The 21,841-nt window shown below is 41.0% G+C and overlaps 1 protein-coding gene across 9 annotated transcripts in view; it reads left to right on the plus strand.

Annotated features, from left to right (window-relative positions):
• mrtfab (myocardin related transcription factor Ab) overlaps positions 1-21,841 on the plus strand; it is a 45,745-nt gene that overhangs the window by 17,982 nt on the left and 5,922 nt on the right. For 7 of the 9 annotated variants that reach the window (XM_073489201.1, XM_073489203.1, XM_073489205.1 and 4 more), the window contains 9 exons: positions 10,482-10,547; positions 16,194-16,249; positions 16,868-16,943; positions 17,531-17,689; positions 18,667-18,830; positions 18,958-19,104; positions 19,328-19,396; positions 19,888-20,072; positions 20,644-20,815. In XM_073489201.1, coding sequence (XP_073345302.1) covers positions 10,482-10,547; positions 16,194-16,249; positions 16,868-16,943; positions 17,531-17,689; positions 18,667-18,830; positions 18,958-19,104; positions 19,328-19,396; positions 19,888-20,072; positions 20,644-20,815 — 1,094 coding nt within the window. Of the gene's footprint in view, positions 1-3,234; positions 3,824-10,481; positions 10,548-16,193; positions 16,250-16,867; positions 16,944-17,530; positions 17,690-18,666; positions 18,831-18,957; positions 19,105-19,327; positions 19,397-19,887; positions 20,073-20,643; positions 20,816-21,841 lie in introns of those variants that run through there. The other 2 variants (XM_073489204.1, XM_073489210.1) reach the window with 1 other exon arrangement.

Here is a 21,841-nt window from a genome sequence, read left to right on the forward strand (position 1 = left end):
GCCCTCGGTAGTCCAGGTTATGATGACCAACTGAAAGCTGCTGGGGAGTTTTCCATTCATTTACACATCCACAGGAAGTCTCGGAGTTGCTATTTCGGCAAGACCTTCATACGGTAATTATATCCTGTCTGCCTGCACAAACAGCAGGGATTTTCTTTTGGTTGATTCCCAGAAATGTTTTTCAGTGACGAATAAAGAAAGACCGAGATAAGGATGTCCAAGGCCAAATAGTTTCACTGGAATGTTCCTGAAGCCAGAGCCATGATAGATTATTTCTATTACTAAAGGTTAACATCACAACCCAATGCAGTGGATGTGACTAGAATACTGTACACAAACGCAAGAGCGTCATATAGGAGTAGTGCTGGTATACATTTAAACATTGGCAATCATACTGGGAATCAGGCCCATCGTACTTAATAGTTCTTAGACTTGTTGTTAGCTGTTTTTAGACATGATAGCGGCATGTCTCTAGGGTTGTTAGTGAGTTTGTCCACTACTTTGGTTTGGTTCAGACTGAAACACTACAACTTTTAAATGGATTGCCATGAAATTTACAGATATCCATGGTGCTTGGGGGATATGTTTTTTCAGATGACTTTGGCTGACTTTTTTCTCTAGCACCACTATGAGGTTAACATCTCTGGTTTTGAGTGATGTCACGACAATAATTGCAGTAATTGCCATGAATTTTGGGAAACATTCATTCTGTCCTCAGGAGTAATTACAGTATTTTGTTGGTCTTCCCCTCACTTTTTATGTGGTGCCACCGTTAAAGCAACACTATGTAAGTTTTTTACCTTAAAATAACAGCTCAAAAATCATTTTGATGGTACAGTGTCTTGTAATCAGGTGAATGGTGTCTCTGTCACAGCCACTCCGCCCCCCTATCACTTTGTGTCTGCACTATGCAACTTTAATGAGAGGGTAGGATCACGGGATTACATACTTATTTATTTCTAGATAGAAGTTTAAAGACATAAAATTATTATGATGTGATGAGTTTTTTTTTGTAGTTAGCACTTACATCACATCAGTGGTGTTGCACAATACATAATGTTGCATAAAGTCAAAATCTCGATTAGACCAATTCTTGATTCATGACGAAACACTTAAACCCAAATAATAAAAACTAATGACATTCCCATCAGCTTCAGCTGCACTTTGTCTTTGCTAACAAGCTAACATGCTAAGCTAATATGGTAAAACATGGTAAGCAATTTACTTGCTAAACACAAACATGCTATCATTATCATTGCAGGCATGTTGCCATGCTAGCCTTAGCATTTAGCTTAAAGCACTGCAGGGCCTACATACAGCCTCACAGAGCGTGGCTGTTGGCTCTTAGTTACATCAATAGTTTCCTTGATACTTAGTCTACTGTTTCCTTAAGTGTCCAAAGCTACTAATTCAGGTATAGTCAGGTCATGGGAAAGAACATAACCGTACTTCCCACAGACTATGGCCACCAAGCCCTAAGACCATAAAAACTCCCCTGCAATCTTCTGCTTTATCCCATTGGTCAAAGTAACATTGAACATTTTTAAAGAACATAGAATTACACATTACTGTTGAGCTATAAATTGTCATCCTCTCATGGCATTTATGTTGCCATGGCAATTTGGCAACATAATCTACATGTTTTGTAGATTAGAAACCTCAAACAGAATTACAAAATCAGAGTAGGTAAAATGCAGTTGCAAGAAAAATGAAGTGAAAATAACAAACAATTCAGGATCTTTAGCCATGAAGATGAAAATGAAACGACATGTTTAGCATGCTGTTTGTGAGTTCATGGTGTGTGTGTGTGTGTGTGTGTGTGTGTGTGTGTGTGTGTGTGTGTGTGTGTGTGTGTGTGTGAGAGAGAGAGAGAGAGAGAGAGAGAGTCGCTGAGATTGGCTCAACCCACACAGCAACATCCTAATCTTTGTGTGTGTTGTCATCCCTGTGCTTCCTGCACAGACTATGAATCATAACAGCAGGTGGACTCTAATCACAGACTCATAACAGACAGTTATTGTAGATGGCAGCCACCGTTTGTTCAAGGTGTCGCCTGTGTGTTTTCAGGTGCACTGCAGTCATGAGTGTGTCACCTTTATGATAGGGGTGTTGTAGACTGGTCAGCAACGATGTCACTCTGTGTGCTGAGTTTTCACGTTTGATATTTTCACTCTTACTTGTTTTATTAATACTGCTCTCTGTGCTGTATGTATAGTGGGATGAATGGTATGAAAGCAATGTATCCCCTTTGTGTCATGCCTCATAAAACATTGATTTAGTACAAGAAATTGCAGCTTAAAAGTTTCCTTGTGTTTTTGCAGGCCGTGATGTGTGTACCTCGAAGTAACCTTACCCTGCAAGCGCATAGGTGATACCAAGCTGAATATAGCCCCCTTATGGCCAGCTGGCCTTGCTATTTAAAACAGAGTGGAGAGAGGGGGAGGGGGTGCGTCCAGGGACGGCATTTAGCATCAGAATTCTGCAGGAGCCTGAGACAGTTTGGTGGACAGGATTAGGATGCGTCATCTTTGATTCTCTGTTCGCACCAGTCCTTCTCAAAATATATTTCATTGAGTCCTTGTCTGAATGAGATGCCTCTCGTCAAGGGCAGACTGTTCAAAAACTGTTTCAGAGTTGCAGTCGTGATTGAGTATCAATCCATCACTCTAAAAGTGTATGATTCATCCTAGTATCAGATTTACCCAAGCATCTCTGACAAAGGTCGATTCTGTCAGATGAGGTCATCACAACCGAAAACGGTTACTGCCATCCAATAAAAACTGCTCATAGATGGACTGAGTCACCTTTCTTGAGAGCCAGTGTGTAAGTCTAGAAAGTGTTCAAGAACATATTGTTTGTGCGGTGAGTTTGTTCTGTGTGCTGTGTTTGTGTGTGTGTTTGATAGGGAGGAGGTTTTGTACGTGGCACCCCCCCTCAGCCTGTAACAGTGAATGAATGGCAACAGCTGAACAGGAGAACTTTATCGGCAGCACTCCCTGCTTGTGTGTGTGTGTGTGTGTGTGTGTGTGTGTGTGTGTGTGTGTGTGTGTGTGTGTGTGTGTGTGTGTGTGTGTGTGTGTGTGTGTGTGTGTGTGTGAGATTCAGGAGGAGCTGCAACCAGAGCAGTCTCTCTGGGCACTCTCTCTGGCGAGCTCACTGCTGTCCTCTCTTCCTCCGCCGCTGGCCTCTTTTCAGTTTTCTCCCCTCGGCTCTCTTGTTCTTTTCATCCACGACCGGCCCTGTGGATTTTCTCCCCCTCTCCTCGTCTCTCCGGGAATCCTTTTGCAGAGCGGAGCGGCGCTGTCGTGACTTGCCGGCTGCCACTGCAAGGGAAGGAGAGATCTGGAGGAAGAAGAGAGAGAGAAGCTGAGACAGACCAATCGATTACTCTGATACAGAAGAGAGAGGCACTGGAAGAGGCGAGGCAGTAGCAGCGTTTTTCCCAACACGTTTTCGTTTAGAAGGAGATTCTCTTGGACTTGTATGGGAGTCTTTTGAAGCATTTGATATCCATGTCCTTCCCTAGGAAAGAGAGGACAGCTAATTGAAGGGACAGCTGGTGCAGTTTTGACACATAGAGGACTCTTCTTTCTTCCCCTCTTCAGCCAGAACTGCCAACATTTGGGACTTGTGAGGAGGGCCGCTTTTGGAGTTCAATGTTTACCAAATAATTGATCTCCATTCTGAATGATAATGCTGGACACCAACCATTGCCTCTCCTTTGAACCCTCCCCACCGGGCTCTCCTCCAATGGGAGAAGACATGGAGAAGGCAGGACTGACGATGGATCATGACAGACATGTCTATCACAGCCTGAAAGAAGGTGGGCGATTTCTGGAGCAGCACAGTCAGTAAAGACACAAGATATCTGATATGATTTGTGTTTATGTGACTGTCTGGTTCATATCAGTACTTTATGGCTTCAAACAGCATAAATAGTTTATGGCGTTTTGCTAAAGATAAGCGCTTTGCTTCACTGGCCTGTGTATGAAGGAATTCTACGTGGTTATATGTTCTCTCTGTTAAAGATGTTTAAAAGAGTAGACTTGACCACTATGCAAAATTAAGGAATTATCGGCAACTGCAGGTGTGAATGGCTGAATGTGTGGTGTTAAAGTAACAATGCTTATTACTACAATCTTAAATGTGCCCCGTGGAGTTTTCTTGTAAACAAACGAATCAATGTTTATAGTTGGTGTTAGTCAAGCAGTCTTCTTCTTTCCTGCCTTTGATGGCACTTCGCTGCATTTCTTAAAGTATTACCGCCACCTGTAGGTCAGTGGTATAGTATGACTAACTATTAGCAGGAAAAGGTATCACATCACCTGCATGCACAACAACTAACAAAATGGGACCCACTCTTAAAAAACTTTATTTGTATTTAACAAAACTCAACAGGGAACCGTCAAGTTATGACCCAACTGTAGCTGCTAGCAAACACAGCAGTAACAGTAACACTGAACATTGAACACTGTTACAACAGTTACGACAGTCCTTGACAGAGGGCTTTTTTCTTTGTTTTCTTTTCCAAGAACATCCATTTATATTCTGGCATTTAGACATTCAAGTACAGCATAACTGGAGGCCATCTTTGTAGAAAATTGTCCGCTTTCATTTGCAGTGTTGCTGCCATGTATTCCATTACATAAACTTGTTTCAGTCTCCTGAGTCCATTGAATTTGCGTCCGTGAAAATGCTTTCCTCCTATTTACAGTCATGATTTTTCTAGCAATCAGTAAAAGTATATGAAGTATGCATCTCTGGCTTTCCCTGTTACATTTTGGGCTTGTTACTCCAAGTTAAAAAACACATGATCCATTGGGATAACAATTTTCTCACATCATCCCACAATTCCTCCAAGCAAATATTAAATACTTAAAAATCAAATTTTTTGCCAGATTGGAAGTTGGAAGTTGGCAGTATGAAATGTGATGGTGTGACACTTCCTGTCAGAGTATATTTTTGTATTTAGATGTGATTTGCACATTTTTGGCAAAATGAGAGGAAAACGAACAGTCTTAGTGCTTACAAAAATATCTTTTTCTATAGAAGGGGAAAAGTCAATCCTGCTAACGGTGACATAATATGAGGTATTGGGGATACAGTCTAATATGGAATGGTTTGAGTTAAAATAAGCTTCTGTTTGTTTATACCCAACATTACAAGCAAGATTGAGGAGGTAAAGAGAAAAGTGAGGGGTATACATTTAAAAAAAACTGTGAATGAAACTTCTACAGTGGCGTAACAACAGCTGACACTAACACTGTGCATCCATGATGCTACAGCTGTCAGTTGAAAAGTCATTCCAGGTCTACTTTGTGCTCACTGCCAACCTTTGTTTAAGTCTTCAATGGAGGCGCACGTCATGTCTCGAGAAAGTGTGAGTGACAGGAAGTGCGCAAAGCCACGAAAGCTTTGGGAATTTGACTCATCTTTCCTGAACTTTAAGATAATTAGTATTCACTGCAACACTTCTTGCTGTCATCTGGCTTCCCAGCCCAGTGCTGCAGTGCAAGTGAATGGCCTTAACCTTGTATTGTTCCTGCCCTCTATCTGCTTTCCAATCTCACCGATGTGTGAAGCATTTGCTGTGGTCAGGTGCTGTGTTCATCTCTCTGTTGAACAGATGCAAACAAACTACGTTAAAAATTATGAGCTCATGCTGGAGAACATTTAGAGGCTGCCCAAATAGATTTCCAATACCAATGCCAAGTGTAACGTCCACACAGAGCATCTGTTAGCTGGGTATGTGTCGGCGCGATCATGTCTGTTTCCGTCCTCATGTGCCCACTTCCTCACCCAGTGTGGGCGTGGATCGTGCTGCCTTCATGCGTGTTGCTATGGTCAGTTTGTGTAGGCGTAGCTGTGCCAAGCCTGGGGGTCTTTTGGGACAGTGACGAACTCAGACATGTTTAATCAGATCTAACGACACATGAGCACAGCAGGATTAGCCCAGTTGGCTGCCAAGAACTTGGCTAAACCTCGCTGACCTCCTCCTCCCTCTCTAACCTTAAACTTAACCCCCGGATCCGTCTTTCCCCACTACTTTTACTTTGTCGAGGGTCTTGTGTCAGTGTAAGCTGACAGAATTCCCCACCTGCCATGTCTTACTACTATAAATTTGCAAAGAGTCACACTATTCAAAATAGCACACAACATTTTGCTGTGTAGTGTGCTGTAGTTGGTAGCTGCGAGACAGCTGTGTTGAAATACTAAACTTATCACAGATGATTACTTGATGAACTCGACAGAAATTTGATCAGTTGCAGTTGAAAATCATGAAAGTTGGTTATCAAGCGAGAAATATTAAAGGCTTGCTGGTCCTGTCTTAGCAATGGTACAATTTGTTTGCTTTTCTTTGTAACATAACAAAAACATCTTACTTTTGACATCACATTAGGTTTCAATCGATTCTGATGGGCATTTGTAAATGTTTGTGCCATTTTATTCATATATTTACAAATACTCATTTACTCAAAGATAACTTGGCAATTAAAATAACATCAAGATGTAGCCCTTCACTTCACACACAAGCATTTTAATTAAGAAATGAAAGTATGAGGTTGTCATTCTGAAACTGAAGCTGCGACTTTCACTGTGAAGGTCATAATAGTGGCTGAAACGAGCCGTTCTGTGACTTAAACATCACAGGCTCAAGTGTCCTTGTTTGAACCAGCAGGCTGTCGTTCACCACTGTTTCCTCTGCTTCATCTAAAAGCTGTAAATGAAGCCGCATCTGCTGTCTGCCTTTCTATCTCTCTGCCTCTGTGTTCCTTCGCCATAACTTTTTATGACTGCGGAGGCCAGTTTTGGCTGTGGCCTAGTATCCCAAAAAAACTGCCCTGCCTTTTCATCCTTTTCTTAAATTAACCAAAATGCCCCTCAAACCTGATTTAGATGAAGCCATTGTCATATTTAATGTTTCATACATTTATCTTAACAATTACAAAATCATCAACATTGCTACTGAGTGTGTTTACATGCACACATGAAACATTACTGTAAGAAATTATACTAAGGCAGGATCAGAGCATACGTTTACATGCACTGCAATAACCTATTTATCTTGCCCATGTTTACATGCAGCTGGTCAGTATCATATTATATTTGTTTGTAGCCCTCTAACATATTTATATTCTTACTGTGTGCATGTTTATCATTTGCCAAATAGTTTACTGTACCTCTGTGAAAACCTTTTTAGATGTATTTTATTTCATTTTTAGACTGATAAGTTAATTATTTTGGATACAGTTTTGCATTACTTGGAGTAATGGTCTTTATTTCATCCATCCACAATGCTGCCACTGCGATGATTCCCCTGCCTGCAAACATAAAAAATACATTAAAACCTCAGTCGCCAGTATACATAGGCATGGCCAAGATATCAGGTTTATCTATCGGAAGTCTAACTGTCCTTGCCTAAAACTGGACTGTCTTACAGTAGAAAGACCAACATCGACCAGAGAAAATAGTGGTATTTCCCTTTGAGGTAGAAAACTAACAACAACCACCTTGCACTTCGCGTGACTAGACCAATAAACACTCCTGCTGATGGGTGATGTGAGAGTTGGGTGGTGCTTGGTTTTGACTCCTTTTTGAAACAGGAAACAGTATGGCGTCTGGCTGGTAGCAAAAATATTATAAAATATTGTATTACAGCTAAATGGTATGCCAAAAGAAAAAATGTTGGGTGAGAAAGTGAAAAAGAATGTGGTTCATATTTGATGAGCACTGCCCTGTTTACAGTACAGGAACAATATGGTGGCTACCTCCTGTTCTGGACTTTCTAAAGTGCAGCTAAACAGCTTGCTAAAAATATGTTTCTGAAAACATTTTAGAAATAGGCAGTATAGTAGCAGAATCTTGATTATCGGTGCTGCCTAGTTTAGACAGTTGGATCAGAGGTTGATGAGACACCCCTCACTCGATCCAAGAGATCTGATTTGATACAAAAGCCCTAAAATTCACCAGATCATGTGTTAGTTAGTTGAATAGTTTGTCATTTTTAAAGCAGAAATGTCAAACATTTGCTTGTTCCAGGTTCTTAAATGTGAGAATTTAATGCTTCTCTTTGTCATTTATGATAGTAAATGAAGAGTCTTTGGGAATTGGACTGAACAAAAGAAGCAATTTGAGGACACCACCTTTGGGAAACTGTAAAGTGAATTTTGTACAGCTGATTCTAGTACAAACAACTTTAGGCCTCAATATTTAAGTATTTGTTTTCCATTACTATACATGTATTTCTAGATAATTGAGTTGTTATTGCTGCATGATTTCGGTCTCCCCACATCAGCCTACAGTTTCAACACCACTGCAGCTTTTCACAGTTGACACCTTCATCAGCATGTGTGATGTGTCACTGTGAGACTTCTGCATTTCTTTTTCAAACCACAGAGAAAATGGATTTAATAGTGATGCTATCATTTTGAAGTCTTGCTACGCACTGATGTCTTTACGTACCAGTTCACATGGTGGATAAAGTGATGGTAAAGAGAGTGCAGGAGAGAATAAATAAGTGAAGTGGAGTGTCCTGTCTGAAAGAATATGCAGAGGGAGCGTGGAGATGTGAGGCTGAGATAGAAGGAAAGTGTAAGATTCTTTTTCCCGGAATAAACCTCTTCCCTGGAAGTGCCAAGTGGCTCGGCATCTTATCCTGCACTCTGCCATGGCACGGTCAGTGTGTGTCTGTGTGTGCTTTTGTATTTGTGTGTGTGCAGGTTCAGGCAACACGTGAGTCTGCTAAGTGTTTGCCCTTGTGTTTGGCGCTGAGGAAGAATTAATCTTAGCTGCTGCTCTCGTGCAACATATACATGAACTTGCCTGGCTGTGTTTATATCTCTGTGTTTACGTCACTGACTGAGAGCTGACATGTTATTGCGTCCAGAGGGGAGTCTCTAGTGCTAACATCATCCTTCAAGATGTAGAGCGTACACCCTTGTAAATATATCGGAGGGTTCGGAGCCAAGGAATGACATTTAGCTGCACAGGCTCTGACGTGAATTCGCAGTGTTTCTCATTGTTTGTCATAACAGAGGGCTTACACTGCAGCAGCTATGCATGGTAAAATGGTTAGCTAGCCTGCGAGCACCAATGATGTCACTTTTGTTAGTGGGAACGAACAGGTGCTGCTTGTGTGGCAGACACAACCCGGGCCTGAAATGCTTTGGAAGCCTCAGTGTTGTGTTCTCTCTATCACACACACATGCACACATACACATGTTACCCCTTCAACAGGGACAGCTGGTACATATAAAAAACAAGAGTCTGAGCTCAGTGGAGCTGAGCTGAATGTCTGTGGGTGAAAATAGTATCTGCCGCGATAACATACAAATGCCTTCCTCAGATTTTATCGAACTTAAAACCAAGACGAGTGGTAAGTGTGTGTCACATCCTTGGTTTAAAATGGAAACAGGCTGTTGCCAAGAAGCACAGTGGAAGTTTAGTGCAGTATCAGTTACTTATGCACCTCAGAAAAGACATCACACCACAAACAAGTGTCTGCAGTGACAACCCTGTAGCTGTTCATTCTTGGCATGGCCTATGAAATTTGTCTGTGTGGTTGACTGAAGGGTCCGGCTCACTTCCCTAAATTCTCACTGTGTTGCAGTAAATGATGAAACACAGTGCACTTGCATGATCCTGCAGCTGCTGTCCGTGTTTAAATCATTATTCTGTTTAGATTCTTCATCTCGTTTATAATTTAGCACTTAATTTAATAGAAGGGGAGCTAATAAGCTTTCAGCCCAGGGGTTGAGTCCTTAAATTAGTTTAACTTTAAAAGGTACCAAGAGGAGAACAACTGGGCTGCGCAATGCACAACAGCTGAAACTTTGTGCACACTGAAAGGTCGAAAATGGTCCAACTTCTTTTGTTCGGGGCTGTGTTCCTTGAAACTCTCCCGGCCAATGCGTTATGTAACAAGTGCTTCCTGTTTTGAAATGACGGCGCAATCGCCTCTTTTTTTTCTCATCTTCTCTCAAATGGAGCCTTGTTTCAGTCTGTACTCTTAAGTATGCTCTTTTTCTTCCGCTGCTGGTTTCTCTCATCTTTTCTGCTGTGCCTGACTGTTTTACTGATTCTTTTCTGAATGCTGACTGTTTTTTTCACACACATATGCGCACATTTACCACACAGAAATAAAAAAAAAGTCCAGAAACAGGAAGTGTGTAGTAGGCTGCTCACGCCCTCCTTATACCCGCCTCCTCTGTAGCTTCAAAAAAAGCACGGTAGAAGAAAGGGGGAAACGGGAGGATGAATTGGGTCCTCTCTTTGTCAGCCCAAACGCATCTAGGTTCCTATGCAGGGTTATTTATCTAAACATGGTCGATGGACTACTGATCAGAGGACATTGAGATACCATAAGGAAGCTTAAGGAGCTCAGAGATCCATCGCTGCAGTTTCTTATTCTCACCGGCCTTCACTGACTCTGTTCTCCTCTTTTTTCTCCCCTCACCTCCGCCTCCCCTGTCTCCATGCAGTCCTTCAGCTCAAACTCCAGCAGAGACGTACACGAGAGGAACTGGTCAGCCAAGGGATCATGCCACGTAAGTCTGTGATGCTCAGTAGATGCGTGTTCTTTCAATTCAAACTGTACCCTGCAAACTTAGACACTGTGTTATTTCCTACACATATGTTTTATTGTTACATCTACATCCTGTGATGTACTCACTCTAAACACACTACAGACAACAACTAGGGCAGCGTGTCTGTGCCTTTGAGCCGAGGTCAACGGGTTAACCCTTTCCTGATACTACAGCATCAGACAGCATGTCAGACCGTGTCAGAAATTAATGGGGTTATCACATAACACTAACACTGAGCTATATGTGTGTGGTCGATTGATTCATAAGCGAAATGGGCTCTGTTCTATTACATATCTGATTATTCTCATCTACTATAACCGGATATGTCGGCAAATTATATCTTCTGTTTGCCTTCCTGTAACATGAGAGGTTACTTTTGCTGAAAATGTCAGCCCTTATCTGCATGTGTTATCGTATGACTGTGTCTGTGTGAGCACTCTGCATGTGTCATATTTTGTGAAGTCTTTGCAACACTTTGTGTTATCAAATAGGGCAGCTTCCTCTTCTTCTGTATCCACTTCCTGTTTCACAGTTCCGCACAACACAGGAGGCAGAGATATTTTTTCTTAAAATTTTCCTCTGTTTCTGTGTAGAACATTACTGTGGACAGAATGTACCAGGCTCTTTTCAAAATGTCTAAACGGGCATACAGTCTCATACAGTATACAAGGTTGGTTATCATCTATTACCAAGTGATTAGGAGCTATCATATGTGACTGTTCAGACAGAGAGACTAAGCATACGCTCAAGGTGAGTCTTAAGAAGGGGAGACGCAACTGCTCAAAATGAAAAGGAGGGAAAAATAGTTGTTTTCTGGATCCCTCGTCACTCATTGACGTTTGACAGATTAAACCAAAAGGTGCAGTTTGTCCTTAAAAGTGGGACCATTTTACAGCTGTTATAAACTACCACTGCTGTTGGTTCGTGGTTATATGCAGCCCTGCGTAAATTAGAGGGTCAACTGAAAATGCACTTATTAAAAGTGTGGTTTAGGCATGAAAGATTGCACAAGAGGGAAGACTCAGACCAACCTGAAGTCCATTTAGTAGTTACAGTAAATCTTGCTGTGTCCTCCTAATGCAACAGGCTTCATGCCAGACTGGTGAATTGGGATCAGCATGTTCTGGCATGTACATCACTCTCAAGATTCTCCTCTGTCGAGATACAAAGAGACAAGATATGTAAAGAGGCATGGCTTTATAAGAGATTCATGAAAGATTGTGTTAGCTCTCAAGGTGATGTTTTCCCCCAATACAAGAGCTCTTATTTTGACACAGCAAGGTAGCGCAAAGGCTGTTGAGCTGTCAAGGCCCCTGTTGAATTATAGGATAGTAAAGATCATATGAACTGCTGAAAGAGCAAGGAGGGAGAATCGTCATTTATAGACTCCCCGTGGAATTGTATCACGAGGATAAAAGCAAAACGTTTACTAAACTCTGTTTTATATACAGTTTCAAAATTGTGATGTATATCGTTAGTGGTAAATTATTCTTAATGATATTGTAATGTGCTTTCAATCATGTTGTTCAGCTGTAAAGGAGACAGTGAGTGCTGGGAACTGATGGAGGGTCAGTTTCTGCTCTGGTGTCAAATCGTCACCTTGGTTTTGCAGCTGTAGGTGGTGTGAATGAGTAATTTTCCACCCTCTCACTGTCTAGGTGTTCTTGAGCAAGGCACTTTGTCCTCCCACCTTCTGTTGTTGCACTGTGTCCATATTGACCATGTAAATATGGCGGGACAGGCGGGACATGTTGCTGGACAAGGGAATCTTTTTACAATAACAATGCTCCTGTGTCCTGACTGAGGTCAGTCATGATTTAACACAGCACACATGTGATGTCATTCACCAAAAACTCATAGTTTGTCTGAGCTGTATGTCTAGTGCTGATAAATTTGACTGCTTGAAAGTTAAATATTGAACCACAATATCCTAATCAGCCTCTGATATTCTGTAGACTTTATGGTCAGTGTCAGGGTCGTGGAGTTTGGATGGTGTTAGGTCAAATTTCTGCGGCTATATGCAAGTTCTTTCTTAAGTTTGGGTGCAAAGTCCACACTGGACAATACGTTCAAATTAGTTAGTTTGATACTAAAGCTGTGTTGATGTTTTGTTGCACCACAGAGGTATAGGGTTCCTCTATACCTTCTCTGACATAAAGTCCAAAATAACTAAAATGTTGCTGAAAACGCCATTTTCACTTCCTGTTGCCATAAATAAAAAGCACTATTCTCAATGCAGTGTTGATTACCATGTTGTCTCCCATGTCCACTTATCTGTGAACACTCTGCTATGCAATAGCAAAGAGGCAAATGGCTAAAAATAGCTAACGTTAATCATCAAACAACAAAGCATTATGATTAGTTGACAACTACCTGTATACAAACTTAATCTACAGCCAGTGAAACTGACGTTGCAGTGTTTCCCACACATATGTTTTACTTGGGTAGTTTACTTATTTAAATTACACTAACTACCACATGATAGCAAACTGTTATAAATGAGTAGTTGTTAATTGTTAAAAGTTATCCTAACTTATATCTTTGCTTGCCAACACTAAAAAGTTAGTGTCTAATGTCAAATTTAGTTAAGTGTGCTGCTTTTGCTAGCCCTATAATGTTAGTATTAGGTTAATATTAGTTTGTGTACTGTTACTGGGCTTTGGCTATGTCAGACCGTAAGCAAGAAAAACCCACTAACCCACTCCTTAGCACCCTCCAATGCCAATCACTATTTTACGATGCACTTTTCAGCTACTAAGGGCTAGGTGTAAGATTTAAGTTATAATTTATGCCTTTTTAGGTTACATTTTAACTGGTGCAACCAAGTACTGAACAGTACCAGGCCATGTTGAAGAGGCTGTGTAAGGTTGTTGAATGAGTAGATCTTTTTGAGAATCGTGGTATTTTATTGTATTCTGTTGTCTCTGACTCTATTGTGACATTTACCTTTGTGATTCACTATAGTACATTTTATTGTTTCTGTTATATACTATTGTATACTGTTTCTGCTAATTGCGCAACTATAATGTAATGATCAATTTGGCAGTCGTGAAGGCCAGCTGTGCAGACATTTAAGGAAGTCATAATTTTATGCTTGTGATGAAACAATAAAATGTCAGTTAGAGCTACATTGTGAGATGGGTTGCATTAACATACCAACAGAAGGACTCTACAAAAGATAGTTTCTGAATATTCCAGTGAAAGTAGAAGTGCTGAGATATTGACAAACTGACAATTATACATTAGGGTATTAGTTAAGCTTTCATCAGATGTTATCAGTCAAACCCTTGTTTCTTGAGAGAGAATGCTCACAAGTTCTTCAGTAAGAGGGTGTGATAGTGACAGGATCTGTTGTCTGTTTTGTTGTCATCTTGGCTGTTGGTTATATCACAACTGGTATGTATGTCTGCTTTAAACGTTGCGGGGTTGTGACATGAGGAATGTCTCCCACCACCCCCACCCAGTCATCTGTGGCACACGTACAGCTGACGCCCCGCTGTAGCCAGAATGTCCACACTCACATACCCATGGCAAAGCGATTTCACCAGCTCTTGACCAATCAGATGATTGCTGTGTTGCATCATCACAACTGCCGCTGTCTTCCCAATATCCTTCCCGAAATAGAGGGAACGTCTTTGTACGTCTGTGTGGTGCATTTCTTAACTCTCACCTTGACATTTGGAATTAAAATGTTAAAGGCTGTGAGCTTTGCTGCTCTTTGTGTTAAAGTCCAATTAAAAACATTTGAGTTTGGTTAGTCATGATGTTAGATTGATAACTGTGCTCTTGGCCCAATTCCTTGATGGTACCAGCTCGATGGTAACTGCATTACATACAGACCTGAAAAGGATCAAATCTGTTGAGCAATTTCTTAAAATTTCTTGGAATTAATCAAAATAATCCAAAATTAAACTTCTATCATAAAATTCAAAATGATATTTCAAGATTTTACAGGTTCAAAGCTGTAAATGGCTGGCTAAAAATAAATGCGTCTTTCTACTCACACATATATACCACATAGACATTCACTGGGTACATTACACACAGTAATGGTTGAGAACAGTGATAGACGTAGATGTTTCATCAGTCCGCACTCTCCTCTATCCTTTTAACGATCCACTCCAGACTACTGGTCATCAAGAATTGATGTCTCTCAGACTCCCAGCTGCTGTCTATCTCTCAGACTTACTGTAACACAGACAGTTGGCCTGAAATAGTTCAGGCAGTCTGCTATCTCCAAATCTTAGCAAATATGTTATATATCAGTGCACACCCAGCCTTAAAATAACCATTTAACTATTAGTGAAGTGTACTTGCCAACAGAAAAAGGTTTCCCTACGTCGAAGGTTAGATATGTGGGAGGTTTGAGATTCACACAAACCTCAACTGGTACCTGTTTTTGTGCTAAACAATCAGTATTAATAAAAGAAGATGCAAAAAAGGTCCACATGTAGCTTCAAACTAACTTCTGTACTCAGTTCAAACTAAGAGATTGAATTCATGGAAAAACTGTATGGAATATTGTGACCAACGGAGCTCCCAGGAGGCCGTATGGTTACAATTAGGCTCATGAAACTGCTGAGTAAAGGTTTGTAGGAATGTCTTGGTCATGGTTATAGTCATGCATTTCCATTAGGTTTGTCTGAATATTTGCTCCCTTAAAGAATAAGTTCACACAAAAATGATAATGCAGTCATTATCTACTCACCATCATACCAATGAAAAGTCAAGTAGAGTTTTTTAGTCCACAAAGCATTTATTGAGCTTCACAGCAAAACAGCGTTGTAGCATTCTACTAAACTACTGAATTAGATGGGAACTTTTTTTAAAATGTAAAAAAAACTAAAAATGGCTCCATACAGCCTGCATGGCGAAATCCAAAGGTGTCTTGAGATCCCAAATTAAACATTTGTAATTAACACCCTTGTTATGACAAAATCTTCACAATAGCCCCTAAGCTGTAGTTGGTAAACAAGTTCGACTGCTTGTTTTTTTCCCCCAGGTTTTTTATGTTAAAACAAACCCATCTACTTCAGTTGTTTAGGAGAAATGCTGTTTTGTTGTGACTGTTTTGTGGACTGTAAAACTTCACCAGACTGTCCATCAGTATGAGGCTGAGTAGATAATGACTGAACATTCGATTTTGGGTGAACTTCAACTTTAAAGCCTAAATTAACTAAGCTAAGCTACCATCACGATTGGCTACAACACTTCCTGCAGCTGCTTTAATGATCACATGACTGGGATCTGAACAGTGTAGTAACAAGCCAAAGAAATCGACTGCAGTTGCAGTTTTTAGTGATATCTGTGCTGGCTTGCACTGCAGACAAATGTTGCTTTATTCGTGCACACACAGCACGCTGCAGCGGCCCATCAGCCTCCTGAGCTGTCATCAGAGTGTGCGGTCAGAACAGCACTCCTACTGACCTTCTCGTCCTGCAGCCACTTCTGCTTTGAGTCTTGCCTTCCTCTGTAGTCGATTCTGTTCTCACATTGTCAGTTGTGGAAAGATGCACCAAAACTCCCATCAGAGTCTGTGTGAGCAGCATTCTCATCTCTCTCTCTCTCTCTTTTTCTTTTCCCGCTTCCATCCATCTCTCCATGCAGCACTGAAGAGCCCGGCAGCCTTTCACGAACAGCGGAGGAGTCTTGAACGAGCAAGGGTGAGCATCTTAAAATACGGTGGTTTTCCTCCTTTCTCTGTGGACTTGCTTTGTTGAAGCTACGTGGGACAACATGTTTACAGTCTGTTAAAACAACATAGATCACAAAGCACTTTATGAAATTGAATTTTGCTGTCAGGATAGGCACTTATATGTTTACAGGAAATAACAAATCGAACTGTAGGTGCCAGTCAAACAGTAGTGCTCTTCAGGGAAGGAGCTGCACAGACCAACAGGGTTGCACAGCACGCTTAGCAAGTTTTGTTTTTTTTAATAACTGAAGTTCAGATCTACTTCTCATTTTTTATTATGCAACCAATTTAATCAATGATTTGTAAATGCTTTTAGTCATAGCATAGTTAGCATTAGCAACAAGAACTGTCTCTGCTAAGCAAAGAAAGAAAAAATAAAATAAGAGTAATGTCACAATATGGGACACACTGTTAAAAGTGATCTCTGATAAGTATGGTTGAAAAACTACAGCACCTAAGAAAATATCCAGTCTACAAGGGTAACAAGTGCCCATTAGGGACTCCACACTTTTTATGTTTCTTCTTCTTTGGCTCATGATCCTCTTTTCTTACATCTCACCCCGCTTAATTTCCCCGTTTCCCCCAGACTGAGGACTATCTGAAGAGGAAGATCCGGAGTCGTCCTGAACGCTCAGAGCTGGTCAGGATGCATATTCTGGAGGGTGAGTTTTTACCTAAAAGTGGAACTGCATTTTAAGACTCACAAGAGCTTCCTTAGTGACATCAAAAGTTACAACAATGAAAGGCTCAAGTTTCCTTAAATACATGACACTTGATTAAAAAAGGAAGTATACAGTAAACAAAACGGAACTAGTTCCATGTGGTAAGGTTACTGTCTAAGTCATGGTTCATATTTCTAAGTACTGAGTTCAACTAATTTCTTATAATTTGACATCATTGAAAATTACATTGAACACATTGACAGCCTCATGAGAAATGTGGCTCTTCCCATGGTCAGTCATGAAGTGGCACGTTGGTCTGTCAGTGTATGTCAGCTTGACTTGATGCTGTCCCTTAATTAATGTTAATGTTAAACCAGAAGCTGCTGTTGGGTTAGTTTGGAATTAAATTGAGCTTGGGCTCTAAAACTCTGTATCAGTGATCATCAGAAATTCAACTTCCTGTTTTCACAGATCTTGTGCACACAAAGCACGTACCTGGTGTTATCTTGTTTGAGCTTTAGATTAAATTGAATCACTCGATGAATAAATTTGCATGCATGCAATGTCGCCTGTTGTGTCCACTGCAGAAACGTCGGCAGAGCCGTCCCTGCAGGCCAAGCAGCTGCAGCTGAAGAGAGCGCGACTGGCCGATGACCTCAACGACAAGATCTCCCACAGACCAGGTCCCATCGAACTGGTTCACAAGAACATCCTGTCCGTCAGCATCCCTGTGCACTCCCCATTGGGTAACTACACGCACACATGCACACACACGCATACACACACACACCTCATATCATTCAGTCACAGATAAGAGCATTCAGTTACCGCAGTAAAGATGGACAATGTAATTATTAACACACATTAGGGTCACAATCAGATAAAATTCAAGCGCAAGCATATTGGCACAAGGATCCACACAAACACATGCACTTGTACAAGATTCACATACACACCTGCAGGATTTCATGCAGGTGTGTATGCAAATAAAACACTGCAAATAAAACACTGAACTCTTGAAGGTGCTTTCGGAGTAGAGCTGCAAGATTATTTTGACAGAAATTATATGTATAGGATTACGATTGTAGGATCAGTTAGACCAAAATACATATCTTCAATTCGCCCTAGTTGATGGATGCTTGCTGAATTTTTTGGAGCCATGTAGCTCACGGATAATTGCAGGTGTCAAGTTAAAACATGTTCACCTCTATTATTGAGTTGCTATTATACCTCTGCCTTTGTGTGCAGTTGCACCGCCTCTAAAATCTGACTTCCATTCAGTCTGAACACACCTTTAGCTTTGTAATTACAACATCCAGGTATCTACGCACTCTTGTAATACTGTCTATTAAGGGTGAGTGTGCACACACACACACCAACCAGAGGTTTCATCATCCTAGTGGATGTGATGTGATGTGATGTGGATGTGAAAAACTACACCACACAGCCTTTGACTAACAACTGTGTTACAGAAATGACACAACAGCTACATTTGGACATAGTCCTGTTTTGAAACATGGTACAGTGTTGTATAACTTCTCTAAAATTAGTCATCACTGTTAAGCAATCCATTAAACAGTCACCACTGTGTTTGACTGTCTTGCACTCACACAAATTCCCAAATTCATGTGCAATTTTCACTGTTTTACTGGCCACAGATGTCCATTACAATCCACAGTGAGATTGTTTCTTTTAATCTGAAAATATCCGCTCTCTGTCACAGATTCTCCAAAGGGAGCCGGGGGAGAGAGTTCGTCCTTAGACGAAGACAGCAGTGATGCTCTGTCACCAGACCAGCTAACCAATCACGACTCTCCTCTTAGCGCCGTCCCTCAGCTGTCCCCTTCTGACGTGCACAGCCAGAACGGAGACATGTCCCCCAGACAGGTACCAATGCAGGATGTCATTTAAATCAAATCATTCAGAGTGGAGAGAGGGTCACTTGAACTTAATCAACCAAACAAAATTCAAATGAGATTTTATCATGAAATTAACCAGAGTAATATCTTCTCAGTTCATTACACAGTCCCCTCCTCCTCCACCTGCACCACCACCTCCTCCTCCCCAGGTGAATGGGTCAGACTCTTCCCCATTCCCAAAAGTCACAAATGGGATGATGCTGACCTCAGTAAACTCCCGCCCCTCCAATGGACAGGTCAAGGTGAGGAAATATTGTTATGGCTATTTTCCTATCTTTTCACAAACACGGAACCATGAAGTATTTCCCTGTTTCGAGTTGAGCATCCTGCAGATTTGATGACTTATGAATAAATCTGACCTTAATCTCTTTTTGTAGAGCAGCTATAACTGGCTAACCCTCCCTCTCTTCTTCATTTCCTTACTTCCTGCTCCCCGACCCCATTTCTCACGCTTTCTGTCATCAGTCTCAGGCCAAGACGAGTTCAGACCGCCCTCCACAGAGACCTAAGAAAGCAAAGGACAGCAAACCCAAGGTCAGCACGCTCTTTGTTTGATTTTCATTTTTAATTGGCCACAGAGTTGTCAGCACATATTTTTTTGGCTGCTTTGTGACAACAGTTCATGTTTTGTTTGTCAGAATTAACCAACAACCTGAAGTTTCTCTCCCTGTGGTTTTGGTGTCACTTCTCCCGGTGCTTATTTCAAGATTCAATGTTTTGACATTTTAGGAGAAGAACGAGAAATCCATTGTAGAAGTGGAAGAGATGCAATCTCTAACCGCAATATCTTCAATACACCAGAATACATACTTTCTTTTTCAAAACTGGAAGTACTTGTTATTTGGCTGTAGTTATGTTATTACTGTTGATCCTTCCACCTACATCTACTAAATGCATGTAAAGTTTTCCAAATGTCCAGAGTGCTTTTTGAAATCAGTAACTTATGTAGACCAAGACAAGGCAAGATGAATGTCCTGCATTAAAGAGTGGAGACCTGTCTTAACTTTTTGGTCTTCTGGGTGCAGGTGAAGAAGCTGAAGTACCACCAGTACATCCCTCCCGACCAGAAAGCAGACAAAGAGCGTCCTCCCCAGATGGACTCGTCCTACGCGAAGCTCCTCCAACAGCAGCAGCTCTTCCTGCAGCTGCAGATCCTCAACCAGCAACAGCAGCACTACAACTACCACACCATCCTGCCTGCCCCTCCCAAGTGAGTGTCAAGCATGACTGTGCGTGTGGTGTGGAAGTGAGGATGACTGGTTTTGTGAGAACTACTTTGCCACCCTCTTTTTTTGCCCTCCTCATATAAACCAGTAGTAATTTCCCATAGTTCATTTCTGCAGCACAGCCTGCAGGCGGTGTTCATAATGACTTCCTGTGTTCTCCCAACATTTTCTGCCACCACATTAGTGGTTTTTGGGTGAGTCTAGAGCCAGAAGCAGAAGTAATGTTTGAGACTGACAGTATATCCCAGTTTAGCTTCTGTGGTTAGACAATAAAAGTGTGTGACTTGCGGAATTTACTTGGTCTGCAAGTAAGATTATTATGCAATGGAACTTCAAATCCAATGAAGAACTTATGGTTTTTGGTTTTGGAGGACTAAAAGAAAGTAAAGAAACATTAATATCATTGGTTAGTATAATATATTATTCTGTACTGCATTTTTTTATGTTTAATCAATATTTTTCACATTTAGCACCATTTCATGATCACGACATTCCCTACTATAACCAAGAAGTACAAGCAATATTCAAACTTTACTGTTTTCTGCCTCCCCTCAGGCCACCAAGTGAGCAGCCTCCCACTACCAACTCTGGCCCTTCCCCTTCCCGAAGCATTCCCACGACGACCACCTCGGCCCCTTCCAATCAGAGCGGGACTGCCCGTCAGAGCCAAACTGTAGTGGGTGGAGCCAAACCAAGCACTCTGCCAGCCAACCTGGATGAGTTCAAAGTAAGGCTACTTCTAAAACAAAAAAAACAAGTGTTCTACCACCGATTCAGACAGGATCTCAGTCCATACTAACACGTCTGAAAACACACATCACATGAACATTCTCAGATAAACAGGAAGCAGATTGACTACTCTGTTGGTTAGCTTCTTAGTTACAGAAAATACTGTGAACGAAGAAGAGCAGTAGGGAAAGGTAAGAAGAGAAGATGCAGAATTTACTGTAAGACAGATGCTAGCATAGAAAACAAGGCCAGCACTGCTTGTTATCCATTATCCTTGATAATTCACCACTAATAAGCAAGGCTGAAGTCATTTGTTTTCTTAAGGGAAAAGGGTCATATGATGGGGTCAGAAGGGAAGGACACATCGTGACCGATCAGACCCAATCAGGAAGCGAAAAGGTGTGAAATGGTCATTGTGAAAGTGTCACTTTCCGCCCGTACAGACTAATAGAGTCTTGAGTTCTGGAACTATAATAATGTCAGCCGCGTTTCCAAAAGTCTCCGTCTTAGTGGTTCTATGTAAACTTTGCAAAATGTAAGCATTTTAAAACAAAAACAAAATAGCATGGATGTAGCCTAAGTTAAATAGACAGCTTTGCCCAGTGAAATGCTCCTGCCAAAAATATTTTCTAAAATGTTATTGTTACTTTTATAGTACATTAATTAACATTCCAGGTGATCAGGAAGTGCACGTTGAAACTATCTTGCTGACTAATACAATTTATCCAGTCTGTGCTTTGAATTAATGCACCAAGAGTGCTTTTAGGCATAAAGTAAAAGTTTGCTCTCCTGAACTAAATGCATTTATATCATATCAAAAATATGACAACTGACTATTAATATGTTGGTATAAATGCATTGGTATATTTGCAAAAGAAATGATTACTAATAATGTCCTTGCTGTCCCGTGTGTAGCTTCGACTTAAGTGTAAGAAATGTAGGCCTGGAAAGGTCAGAGGTCAATATTTCAGAAGCAAAAAAGGGGAAAAAAGAGAAAAAAAATAATCATGATGTTATCCAATTT

Source organism: Pagrus major, chromosome 20 (assembly GCF_040436345.1).
Source record: "Pagrus major chromosome 20, Pma_NU_1.0".
Taxonomy (NCBI): domain Eukaryota; kingdom Metazoa; phylum Chordata; class Actinopteri; order Spariformes; family Sparidae; genus Pagrus; species Pagrus major.